At 48.2% G+C, this 12,912-nt stretch overlaps 2 protein-coding genes across 2 annotated transcripts; both read right to left on the bottom strand.

Annotated features, from left to right (window-relative positions):
* Positions 1–122: 122 nt before the first annotated feature.
* F5B22DRAFT_590241 (uncharacterized protein) lies at positions 123–5,216 on the bottom strand. Its single transcript, XM_047973790.1, has one exon. The coding sequence runs from the start codon at positions 4,928–4,930 to the stop codon at positions 557–559; it is 4,374 nt and encodes a 1,457-aa protein (XP_047834871.1). The 5' UTR covers positions 4,931–5,216; the 3' UTR covers positions 123–556.
* Positions 5,217–5,689: 473 nt separating this feature from the next.
* F5B22DRAFT_344848 (uncharacterized protein) lies at positions 5,690–7,184 on the bottom strand. The gene is made up of 4 exons (XM_047970928.1): positions 6,940–7,184; positions 6,511–6,873; positions 6,238–6,452; positions 5,690–6,103 (listed from the first exon to the last, which is right to left on the bottom strand). The coding sequence occupies exons 1-4, from the start codon at positions 7,070–7,072 to the stop codon at positions 5,777–5,779; spliced, it is 1,038 nt and encodes a 345-aa protein (XP_047834870.1). The 5' UTR covers positions 7,073–7,184; the 3' UTR covers positions 5,690–5,776.
* Positions 7,185–12,912: the final 5,728 nt, after the last annotated feature.

Genomic DNA, 12,912 nt, shown 5'->3' with positions numbered 1-12,912 from the left:
TCCCCCTTAAATACAATGTGTCCCGCCCTTTATCCTTTGATACATTACTCAACCCACCCCCCCCCCCCCCCCCCCTTTCCCCCCCAATTTTTCTTTTAGATAAATGTCAAAAAAAAAAAAAAATCGCGTTATAACAAGGTACACATCTTTCAGAAGAGTCGCACCGTAACCCGCTAAGTGTTTCATCCTGATGATGGCCTTGGAAAAGGTTAGGTGAATGGTAGGCTCTAAGCACCTATCGAGTCATCCATACCCACCCTGGTTTTTCAATAGGTTGCTAAGTGACGCACTTGGGGAGATGTCAAGTGTGCATTAAGTAATTATTCGCTATTGGAAAATCACGACGAGAGTAAGATATGATAGTATTAAAAAAATGTAATGATTTTTTATCTATTTTAGTCCGATAGCGCTGACCCTTTATATGACCTGTGAAGGCCTGGTATCTTCTCATCATGTCGTGTGGATATATGGATATGAGATATTAGCATCATATGAAAATCAGTTCCGTCGTGAATCGCTGCTATTTCTGGTCGTATTTGGCATGGTCTCGTATCAATTAGGTTTTTCCTGAATTGATTATTTTTTTATTCGCCGTTTCCAACTTCTCCCGCGCTTTGACGTCTAGAAGTCCAAACCATTCTCGTAGGTAACTAACATACAGCGTCTCTCTCTCGCTATACTCGACAGGTGGGCCTCTAATCTGCGGCGGTTCACCCTCGTAATCGAAAACAGCCCAGCTGGAGCTCTCGTTCGACCGTAATCCGAAACCTTTGTTCGCTAGAGAGACAACACTGAAATTTCGAAGCAAAACAATGTCGCCATATCGGACTACGGGAAGTGTATCCTTGTGGGGCCGATAAATCAACGCCTCGGCGACCGCGTAAGGTCCAATAGAGTGGTCTGCGACCGTGAACGACATCATGAATTCTCTAGGACCGCCTTTGGCTCGCTGTGGATCTGGAGGTTGCATAACTGCAACTGCAATCACATCAAGTGATTTCGTAAGGTGTTGACGCAAAACCTTTAGGGATGTACAATCCGGAAGCTCGTCACGGAGATGGCGGGCTAGCTGCAGTTTGGCAGCTGTCATAGAGTAGCTATCCTCCTCAGACCTTGGCGTGTGGCTTGCAAGGGAAGCCCTTGCAAGTAATATGCTTGAATCATCAGTTTCGGGTGTTCGGCTGCGATAAGAGTCAAATAATCTTTTGCTTGGACGATATGAATCCGTGGATGCGGCGCGTTTCCTCTTTCTTCTCTTAGAAGCATTAAGTACCCGCGCTAGATGCACACTCGAATCGTTCCGAGTCGATGCATCGGATTCTTCTCCAGAACTATCGCTATTTGCCATGAAGTTTCGCTTTAGTTGTGCAGATATATCCTCGGCCAGTTGCTTGGCTGGTGTATTCTCATGCGGTGAGGATGCAGTATCTGCTTGGTGTTCTTCGTTAGGACCAGTGTATGCATCACTCATATCAATCCGAAAAGATTCCTCATCATCGTCTTGCCCGTCTTCATAATCGGACTGATTTTCCAATTGGAAATCTTCTAGAATACTGGCTTGAAGTTCCTCATCAACATCCATGTGCGATGTAAAAGGTCCGCTAGCATCTGATGCATCTGCACGACTCTGGGAAGATAGTCTCCGGAGGATTTGAGGCTCATGCTTTGTTTCCTCTACGCTGTCGGACAAACCAACCTCTGTGTTATCAACTTGAGTCTGAAAGCTGCGTGCTGGGGAAGAGGTAGTAGATGATTTGCCCGAAGAATACAGCTGTTGAGGCTCTATGATTGGGGCATTCTGGCTTTCTTGCTCAATGCTGTCTTCACCCGTACTCATCTTGTTGTCCATCTGCACAAGGTTTTTGGGTGACTCTTTATCAATTGAGCTCTCCCTCGTCTGGTATTGTTGTTGCTCAACGGTCGTGTACGACTCGAATGATTCTCCAATGTTTGCGGAAGTGCTTATAGAAGCATTTAGTGTGGTATCTGTAGTTTGTGTATTTACTACAGTGGGGAACTGCGTAGTAACCAGCTCAGCTGTCGAGGTCGCTGTCCTCCCTTCAACTGTAAATCTATTATCTTCGATGCGTGGTGGAAGCGCCTGATTCGAGGGAGATGGGGATGAAGCAGTCGCTGCAGGATATTTGTCGTTGGTGATGGGAGGGTGCGTAGTGTCTGGTTTGGGAAATGGTAATAAATCGGCTTCATGCACACTGCGGCTTTGCGTTGGATGTTCCTCTGCTATCTCTTCAACCGCTGATAAATCCTGAGGTAGCAGTTGTATATCAGTTTCATCACGTGACAGGGCTGCTGGCTGCTCAGCGCCAATATTTTCAACAGTCGGCTCGGCAGATAATCTATCATTGCGAGCATCCGACTCTTTATTAACCGTGCGGCTCAGTATTTCGAGACCATCAGCTGCTGAGAGAGGCACAGAGGGGTTCTCCGAAATTTCCTTGTGCACAGTTTGGCCATACGATGTAACAATATGACCCTGCATCTCACCAAACACTACAATATCCTCAGGGCCAGCTTCAAGCTCAGGTCCGAGTTCGAGACCTATTGGCTGGTTCGCATCGCTTCTAGAGAACTTGAGTTCCCGATCCCCTTCTTCATGAATACTCGTGCATTCCTCACCATCCTGACTGGCGTCAGAGGAATTCGGAGCCTCAGACACGGATGCTTGTGAAATGATCTCGGCTTCCTCATCACCAAAGCGGACTTGTCGAGGTTCATCCTCTAAGTTCGTTTGCTGGTGGTCGGGAACTACCCTGGAATCAATGTGAGCGCTGGATCGTTCATTGCTTTTATTAGTGTCACCGCCATCGTATTCATCGCCATCTTCACTTTCGTCTTCCGAAGAGGAGATTAAATCAATAACCATAGGGTTGGCTCGTACCGCAGGCTGAGGGCTAGATTTGGGTATGTCCTCATCCGTCTCATATTCACCTTCGTTCTCCTCATCGAGGAACTCTTCTTGTTCCTCTTCATCCCAGCTCGCGCCGTCATCAAACTCGGACTCCAAAGGCGGAGGTTGAAGATCTTCGTCAAGACTACCTTCGTCATCGTCGCCGGGTTGCTCATAATTTCTGGTATCATAATCGCCACCCATTTCCTCCGCATCGTACTCAGGCTCATCATCATCAGAGTACTGTGCATCAACCTCATCTTCAGCTTCCGCATCCTCATACATGCCTAGGGTATAGGCACGACCACTGTTCACAGTATCCTCCACCGCCATCGGTTCAGGCTCGGAATCAGAACCCGTGTCACTCTCTTCGATAACAAAGGCCTGTTCTGGTGTGCTACCATTTCTACTTCCAAGACGGTCTGTAGGGGCTGCAGTAGTGGCCTTGTAGCTTTGGTTGATCGTGGCCCAGGAATTTGGTCTCAATTCAGCTACTACGGCATGAGGTGGTTGTCCTTCCATCATTTGGCCATGCTCAGACAGACCATCGCCCTCCAAGTAAGACGTGGGGTAATTGGTCAGAGCTTCATCGTGAACGCTTTGGGGGGTTGCATCTTCATTGGGGTCAAGCGGTGGGTAGTTAGTCCCTGAAGGGGTTTGCTCGGCTGAGTACATTACAGCATGATCCACCGGCTCTTGAACCTCGCCGAACGGGATGGACTGGTGACTAGCCTCAATATTATCAACATCTGAAGAGGGGAAAGATCCATGTCGAAAGGACGAAGACAAATGTTCCTGTGGTTCAAAAGCTGGTGGCGCCAAACCGATACTCCACGGATTGCCGGCCAAATCGTAACTAGAAGGAATAGGTTGCTGATCAGAATGGGAATCAGAAAGGGGAAAGGGCACTCCCGGTTCGGGAGGTGCGACACCGTGAGGATTGGGCATAGACGGATTCAAGCCAGTTGGTTCTGGGAGCCAGTCGTGCAATGGTGGCGTTTGCGTCCTCTTGCCCATAGAGCTGGAAGGTATATTGACTGGTACATCTTCCAGTATAGCGGCTTTTGGCGCCGTTTCATCGACTTGCGTATCTGGACCAGTCTTAATAGGCTGAGGTGAGGGCTGATCTACCTCTGTAGTCTGACTTCCTTCATTGACCATGTATATCTCTCTTGACGAATAAACGGCCCTAGCTGGGGAGCCAAGCTGTTCATCAGTACTCTTTGGAGACGCGGCAGCGAGATCAGGGCTAGGTGAGCGGCTAGCATATCGCCAGGAGCTGCCATCCTGACCAAAGCGTGTTCGCTTAGGTCCCTTCCACTTCGAATTGCTGTCTTCCTGGAAGATATCGAACCCACCTTCGAACAATGCTCCATATGACATTCTAGCCCTCTTGATAAATGCAGGGGAGGCGAACTCGATTTCATTGGATTTAGTAGTATTCGTCCCCTGTGCTATGGGCGTCTGTAGAACTGGGGAAAGAGGAACAACCGGTGATGGTGATCTAATCAGGGCAGATGGCTGAATGGGAATCTGATCTGACGCTGTTCGGGTTTCATCGGGGCGTTCGTCTGAGCGTTCGTCAACAGTAATGAGATCTGTCTCGCCAGTCTCGGCTCGTTTTATCCTGAGAGTTAACCGCCCGCAGAATACCAGTCTCCATCCCAGATCTGACCCCGGGAGACTCCGTCGCCTATCTACATCCTCAGCTTCCCAGGCGGCGCCCTCTAAGCTTAGGAGAATCTCATCATTGCCACCTAGTCCAGAGTCTCCAACAGCCTCGGCAGCTTTTCCTGTAAAATCTATTCTGACCTGGCCCTTATTACGACGGAGACGAAAGTCGGGCTCAGCAAGATTGAATGCAAATGTGCCTTTGACTTTGTTGTATGGCCAGGTGATGGTGACTACACCGCCTACAGCCTTTGTGCTTGGATCTGGAAGATCAGGACACAACTTCGCAATGGGTATTATCTGTGCTGTCTCAAGCAATCGCGTGGGAGTTATGGTATTTGTTGGGTCCATAGCGAGGGCATCGTCGAGGATAGTCGCCGTTGCGATACGCGTAAGGAGCTCCGTCTTCAGCGTCGTTTCAGCAGATGCTCGGTCGTCCAGCAGGAGAACAGGTAGCAAGGCTGTGTCGGCAGCGATATTATACAGCTACAAATGGAGCAAGCGAAAGGAGATTCGATGGAATACAACTAACTCAGACAACCGATTAAAATAGGGGGATACGCGACTACGTATCAACTAAGCTATGGGTAGGTAGTCGAAGAATGGTAGCTCATGATAATGGTTAAAGAGGTCCCACTTGCCAACAAGCTCTAAAAAAGTGTCTGTAGGGTAGCGTAGCTGACCCCTGTACACCGGGGCCACATCGCCTACAGTAATAATTACCTACAGTGAATAACTGTACAGCAGCAGAAAGCCACCATGCATGTGGCCTGAGTGAGCACCTAACCCACACCCTACCTGGTACCGGTACTTACATACCAGTAGGGTTAGGTAAGCAGGTGGTCACTTGAGATAATGCCTACATGTATATACCCTGTATATACATAGATACCTACCTATCTAGGGATTGCGGCTGGGGTCCATGCAGGTTCCCAGTATTGCATGCATCTATCGCGGCCCATATGTTGGCATGTGATACACACCATGGGAAAAGGGGTACTACCTGGTAATTTGATGGTATGATTATATAGCAAACAAGCGCAAACAACTATGCTGTAATTTACATTATAGAAAGCCCTTCGGAAACTTTTTGTGTACGTAGTGTAGTGCAGTAGAAGGAAACGAAAGCCAATCAATGACAAAAGTCCATCCGCCATCCCTTCCGCAAACCACGGATATAACATCTAGGTAGTCCATTTAATTTTGAGGCATGTTTGACAAGAACGTGGCCAGCACAGCCAGATATGCAACGATGATGACAACCATATGGCCGATGCGCTGCTCGACAAGGATCGTACCAAGCGCAAAAAGGGCGCCAAATCCCGCCACAACCCCAAAAGCAAGTGCCTTACTGAGTTCCCCTAGATACAGGAGACCAGCAGGCACAAGCACCGACGATAGGCCGAACAAGACCACGAGAGCCTTGCGAAGAACTTTAAAGCCATGTGTCCCTATTCCATCGTATTCTTGGGAACTGTCGTGTTCGGGCAGAACCTTCTTTGTAGGAAGCCAAGGAATTATCTTCTGTAAACGGTAGGTAAGCATGTTAGCATCACTGAAATAGTGTTGTCCTCGGATAATTCAACGTGGGTGGTTTTATAGCCGAGGCAGTGTGATCATGTAGATGTATCAGTGCTGGTGCAATTGTAAATACTTACCTCGATCAAGGGGTTCGCCGCAAGCTGTACATTTCGGATCCACAGTTCAATGGGATCAATCCCAACATATGCCATCTCATCGATGGCCCGCAAATGAACGAGGGCTTCGTTGTCAAGCCCGTGGTATTCTCGAGCCATTGTGAATAGCTGTTGATAAGCTTCCTTACCGACTCGGGGGAATCTTTTACATTTTTCGATCCAGCATATTAGCTCTCCTAATGGTTTAAAATTAACTCTGCTGCCGAGATTCTGCACATAGGTTTGAGGTCATACGATGCTTTTTTCGGAGAAACTCGATGTTTGTAAAGATTCTTTCTCGCGTATCAGTGAACTCATCTTGAGACACATATCCGTTCGTTCCGAGTGCTTCAGGTATGGAGGGAGGATCAGAGCCTGTGAAGTTGCAATCCATAAAAGTCTCCTTGTTGAACGGCAACCGACCTCTCTGGGACCCCCCCATCATTCTATCCTCTGCAACGTCAAGGTCATAGAGCCTGTTTTCTAGAAAAGTGATCTTCGTTTCGTAGAAATGTAGTAGTTTCCAGTCAAGATTTTCGAAGGTTCGAAAGGTCGCGGTGTTAGGAGCGTATGTTTGTCCAACCGCCATGGACGGAAATCCTTTAGGTGTAAGTGACTCTAGTTCGCATTAGCCTTAGACAAACTTGACGCACGAGGTTGCCTGGATGTAGAGAAGAAACTAACTAAGGTCTTCAGTATCGTAAAAATGACGGCTTGGCCCATCCAAGTACAACTGTCTTTCTTCATCAGGGAGACGGGGTATCCTCCGGCGAATGGCCTCCAGGTATATAGTGTCATGTTTAGAAACCGTCGCCATGTCATCGACTTTTCATATGCCTCTATGCACATTTAAGAAGCCGAATAGTGACGGGAGAGGTGATTAGATGCTAGACCCATGGTGTCGTTCCTGGGAGCAGTTGCAGTTTATATGTGTATAGGAGAGTGACGACGGACCCCAAGGCTATACGAAGCCGATAGAACCAACGAGGGCAGCAGAGCCGTTGCCTGTGCGCGTGTGAGGCTCAAGGCCACCGCAGGTGGGATGGAAAAACTGTGGGTGTGTGGCCATTGGTTTAAAGTGAAAGGTTTCCAGCGTCGACAAGTTAGCCCAAGGCTCGATGATGCGGTAAATAGCAATTTAGCTAATGATGGCCTGAGAAATCGCGCCGCCGAGCGAGTTTGCCATTTGTGTCCAATATTGGGGCCTTTGAGTGCTGCAACGGTTCACGGGGGCCCAATAGTAGTGGCTTTCCTGCGCTTACCGCAGCCCCCTCCTGCAGTACGTCTGCCGTCGGAACTAACGGGCGCCATCCGGGACAAAGCACTTGGGGGAGAGAGCACACGGCGAAGAGTTATGGGAATGGAGATGAACTGAAGGTAGATAGATAGGTTGATATGTACGTGGGAAGATGGGAACAGCTTTGCATACTTGTACAAAATGGTACTACTTAACTCAAGGCCGGTTCAATCTTTTCCGAGAGAGAAAACAGTGAAAGGAGATTCAGCAAGATACTTCGAAAGGCTATGTGATCAGGCCGAGAACACAAATGGGTTATCAGGTTCGGAAGCAATAGGGCTTCATCTTCATGTCGGCTAGCTGCTGGCACTTGCTCAGCCCGCCTATAGTTTTCGTTTGATAGGACCCTCGTGCCCAACCACGAACTAGAATAGAAACACTTTCCAACCCATCACGCGGAGCTGCGTAACAACGATCACTTCCTCTTCGAAATATTCCAAATCATGCATGCTTAATGATGAAATGTTTTGATCGTTGGTGCAGGGAACTAGCAATCATGGTGTTTCTGATTTCGGTGAATACTTGAGGGGTTGGCATTGGATTCCCTATAATTAACTGCTTTTGCTGCCTGTATCGCAACGACTGTGTTACCGATCTGGGAGCGGGCGCTGGTGTCGTTGTAAAGCCAATCCATTGATGGGGCTGTGGTAACCTGGCACATCGCTTCACTGAAGCATGAAATGAAGATTTAAACTAGAGAAGGACTTGCTTGAGGAGAGGGAGTCAATCAGGAGCCCTGGATGGTCGGATAACGATGAAGGGAACAAACACTCTAGCCAACAGACATCACAATGCAGTCTAGACAACAGCGCTTTTAGCGACACCCTTACATGATCAACAACAGATCACTTGGCAATAGATGAGTGATAGCGGGTTCGCTTGTGAGCGGACATGGAATGGGGCAGTCAAGGGTGGCGTATATCATCATCTTTAGGGTGACTTTCGCTCGACAATCTAACAATAGTCGTAGGCGATGGTATAGACCATAGACCTAGCTGGGCTGTGATGGAGGAGGGAGCAGAGAGGGAGTAAGAATAGATAAGAGCAAAATGACGACAAGGTCACGAGCGCATTTGTTACCGTATGTAGAAGAGAAGCCCAGTCTCAAGTTATCGGCTACTTCTCGCGAACCAGAGAGTTTAATACTATGTGCGTGCCCCAACGACCCCTCTCTTTGCTCCATACTGTACATGAGCCATTGTTCTACGCTTCATCGACCCACACAACACCACAACCCTGTCTAGTCCGTCTACTAACGATGCCTCCTATATTCTGAAAACACCAAACTTCGGAGATGTGCCCGGCCCCTGTATCAGGGGAGCGCCAATGGCTTAGAGACAGACCCCAACTGCGTCCATCGCCCCCCTCGATCGCAGTCTTACATAGTGCCTACCTGATAGGTACATACCATAGATATGCTGCTGCGCGGCAGGCCGAAAAGAGCGTCTGTGCCTGAAGCAGAAGGGGGGGGAGCACGATCAGGTGGAGCGTGGGAATAAACGAACCATCAATGCCTGATCCCTGGTCTGCCCTGGCTAACTAGGTACCCGAACAGAACAGGCACGCCTGAAGCGCATGATTCGCCCAGTTCGCCCAAGCAGAACATTTCTATTTCGCGTACCATGGTCAGGCATGGCCAGGCATGGTTTAGAGGCTTGTGATTGGGGCTTACCGTCCAAGTCCTGTAAGTACTGTACCTAGCTAGGTAGCGTGAGAGCCAGATCCCCTTACCCACCGAATACTTAAGATGCCTGCATTCCCCGGATTTTCAGCACGGGATGACGTACGTCTTCTAACGCTTGACACATCGTACCTAGCGAGCCCAGCAGTCAACCTTCACAATTGCTGAGCAACCGTGATTCTACCAGCGACGTCCAATTCCTGCGGCCTCAATACTGACACGATCAAAGAGTGTTTATGTCAGAGTGGGAGTGCAGCGCCGCGAATGACTAGCTGTGGACTTGTTCCCGAAGCAAAAGAGAGCGCACCCCTCATTTCGACGAGAATAATAGGAACGGGTCTTCGATGTCGTTGACTGCTTGATCCTCAGAGTAAAGTCTGATATGATCAAGACCAAATGGGTCTTTGGATGAATACAATTTGCGCTCTGGAGGAGGATTCAAGTTGTCTGGGCTACAAGACTTTGACAATCACATCTGTCTGCGAGTAGCTTGAATTGCGGCCCAGGAACGAACGTGGGCAGACGTGGGGCAGGGGACCGGGGCGTGTATTTTTGGCATCCCGGTATCGTCCAATCCCCTACCACGGCGCTAGCATACAATATGGCTTCTCTAGTTTGCTCTAGTTTGCTCTATTTATCCCGAGGAGGTACTTGGAGAAGGTAGAGGAGGCCTGTTGAGAAGGCCTTTCGGGTATGGCTTGCGCGCCTGGCATCTTCACAGAGAGACAGTACCCGTGAACGGTGAAGAGCTGCCTGCGCGCGGATAGCTCCGTTATCAGGACCAGGGCAAGATTTTCCGGCAGGGGTCGGGTACACAAGACGCGAGCTAGCCATTGAGGAATTGACTGGTCAGGTGCTCGGCTAGCTAACGCGATCCGCGAATCCAGACCGCTCATATCCCCAATAGACAACGAATTGCAGTTTCAAGCTTGAGACAGTCATTCAATCTTCGAACGTCTAGACGGCCCATGTACGTTGTTCTCTGTGAACATAGCCTCGTTCTACCCTCAACAAAGTCAAAATCAAGTTAGCGTCTCGTGCGTACCCTGCACAACTACCTATCGTGTCAGCCGCTACGAACATTATTTCACCGAGTCGCTATTCCCACCCACAGTATGCTCGCCGTAGGGCGAATGCACGGGCACCCCCGTCCCCGACTCGAGCATTCACCATATGGATACGGCCCAATGTACTTGGTATTCGCACGCTGGCTAGGTTCAACTATACCAAAATCTCAAGTATAAAAAGCTCCTGCCATCCTCCATTCGTTTCCACTCTTGATATCAACAGATACGTCCTTCACACGCGACTTGCAAAAGAAGTGAAGAAACGGACAGGGTTAATCTAAAGACGGAATATAATATTGGGTATGCATCTCCCTCTAATCACTACTTCATTCCTTCCTGCTTCCTAACATCGGTGTAAGGGCGTTAGTCTACGCGCTCACTCCTCCAAGCTCTGTCACCAACCCTCGAAGTCTCCGTATTGTCAATCTGGCCCGTCTACGTATAGCATCATCCAACGAACGGCACAATCGCGACAAAGCAAAGTGCTGAGGCAAAAGTCAACAACACGATGCCCGAACAAACACGAAATCCTCACCTAATAACTCGACTTCTCAAGAAGATCCCTCTCCAAACTTCTCACCAGCAACAAGAGAGATCAAATCAGAAGGCCAAGCACAAGGACAAGGACAAGGGCAAGGGCAAGGGCAAGGTGACAAGGCAATTGAACAAAGATCCTTCGCCCACAGTTTGGCTTATACGTCGGAAATCGGAGGCACCTAAAAAAGCTTGAAGAAGGACACGATTCTACATGTAATCAAGTGATCAAACAATAACATATCTACGGGTTTGCCTTAGTGAGGGCAAGTCCAAATCGTCCTTACACCAAGCCTGGCCTCAAAATCTGCATAATCTAATTAACTAAGCCGGCCTGGTACCTACTACATATAGCCCGACAAACCTGAGGCACACAGTGTGCGAGTAGTAACAGTAGGAACAATTATGTTTTCTGCATTAGCTTACCAGAGTTCCCAAGTGAAAGGTAATTTTATTCATGGCATAATCGTACCATACCATTGAGAACCAAGGTAGTGCATTCCCAGACTTTTCGTGAATGATGTCGTGCAAATAGCACGTCTGTTCGCACGTCCAGACAGAAGAAGCCTGGACGCCTACTCGCCTTCTTAATGATACACCTGGCGAGTGGCTCACTGCACCGAATGTTACCCAAGTTGAAACACACCGGATGACTGATCAACAAAACTAAGCCTACCCTTCTTCCCTAGCATGAACATCTTCGCCTTGTTTGCAGTGATATCTCACGAATTCGCAGCAACTAGTGTGCCTACCTATCTATCCTGCTGTGTCGTATACACTTTCAAGGTGTTTATAAAATGTAGTGTAGCATATCGTCCGGCGTGTCAGTGATGATTGTCAAGGCCTTGCCGAAGTCTTATCATTCGCATACATTATACCTGGACCAGGATAGATAAGCAGGGCTGCTAGGACATTCGTCAGAATCTCGGTAAATAGTCTAGGCATCCGCCTAGGACAGTTTACATCAAACCCCGTTCTAGGGACGGGACGCCGTCTAGATGCAGAACTTAAATTACTGCGTATGTAAGTACCTACTTGTTCATTCGGATCCACAAACCAGCCGGGGAGTGACTGTTTGTCATCCAATGAGCCGCATACGCTAGGGCGATGATGATATAGTGAGGCGAACACACCAGAGTTCAACGAGGTCAATATATACTACAGCCACTCCTTGATGCCACACTATTGTATTCACGGACATATGAAACTGGTGGCTTGAACCAGGGTGAATTGATCGACGGACTTGATGCATATACCGCCACATAAAGTCAAGCTAAAGTAGCGATTAGAAAGAGACAATGGATGAGTCAGGCTGAGCTAGAACAGATTTGCACGGATATAGTGGCTTGTGGTAAACATCGAGATGTTTACAGCCTATGTTTACCGTATCTCCAACCCGGCAACGCTCGTAAAGGGGTGATGAAACTTGAGTACTATAAGTAAAAACCGATGCACCGGGTACTCGAATACCTAGTAATACTGCTATATATGCCAACAAGTACCTTACATTATCCAAACAACGCGCCGTTATTGTGTAACGCAGTCTTTCCCTAAATGAGGCAGAACTTGTTGGGGAAATGGTCTTTAATTTGGTACTAAGGATGAGAATAGTGGAAATAAATCCTTATTAGGAAGCGCCAACTTGATTTTCTCAACGGCGCGTAGTTTGGATAATCCAAGGTAATACGGGCAGAAAAAGTTCAAGGTGTACTGTGATGGGGAGCTGATACAACGCGATGAGGCAAGTGTATTGACACTTCAAGTTACTGTAATGAACCCTCCCGCTTCCTAATTATAGCGATGCTACTACTTTACGGCCCAAGGAGACAATCACCTACGATTAGAGAAACGATAATAATAAATACTAAAACTAAGATCTCTCATATTTGAACTTGGTGTGTCAAGAAAATGGTTCTTCCTATTTTCCTCATTATAATTAGTTGGTGAACCAATTCGTGAAGAAAAAGAGCTCCGGTGATTTTGATTGAGGCTTAGGAAATGTTAGTATGGCTTTCTTTCTGCCTGGGCGAACCATCGATGCGCATGTCCAGTAAGGCAACCGAGCAGGGACAAGGGGA

The sequence above is a fragment of the Xylaria bambusicola genome (genome assembly GCF_022495145.1).
Source record: "Xylaria bambusicola strain CBS 139988 unplaced genomic scaffold F5B22scaffold_4, whole genome shotgun sequence".
In the NCBI taxonomy this organism is placed as follows: Eukaryota; Fungi; Ascomycota; class Sordariomycetes; order Xylariales; family Xylariaceae; genus Xylaria; species Xylaria bambusicola.
Note: the sequence above shows the minus strand (reverse complement) of the source record. Positions and strands in the feature narration are given on the sequence as shown.

What these genes read in the sequence shown, in the direction of transcription:
- F5B22DRAFT_590241 (XM_047973790.1), bottom strand. Translation starts at nt 4,930, where the DNA reads ATGGACCCAACAAATACCATAACTCCCACGCGATTGCTTGAGACAGCA.
- F5B22DRAFT_344848 (XM_047970928.1), bottom strand. Translation starts at nt 7,072, where the DNA reads ATGGCGACGGTTTCTAAACATGACACTATATACCTGGAGGCCATTCGC. An exon ending in TTACGATACTGAAGACCTTA is followed by an intron (nt 6,874 to 6,939) that starts GTTAGTTTCTTC and finishes AATGCGAACTAG; the next exon opens with AGTCACTTACACCTAAAGGA. An exon ending in GTTTCTCCGAAAAAAGCATC is followed by an intron (nt 6,453 to 6,510) that starts GTATGACCTCAA and finishes TTAAACCATTAG; the next exon opens with GAGAGCTAATATGCTGGATC.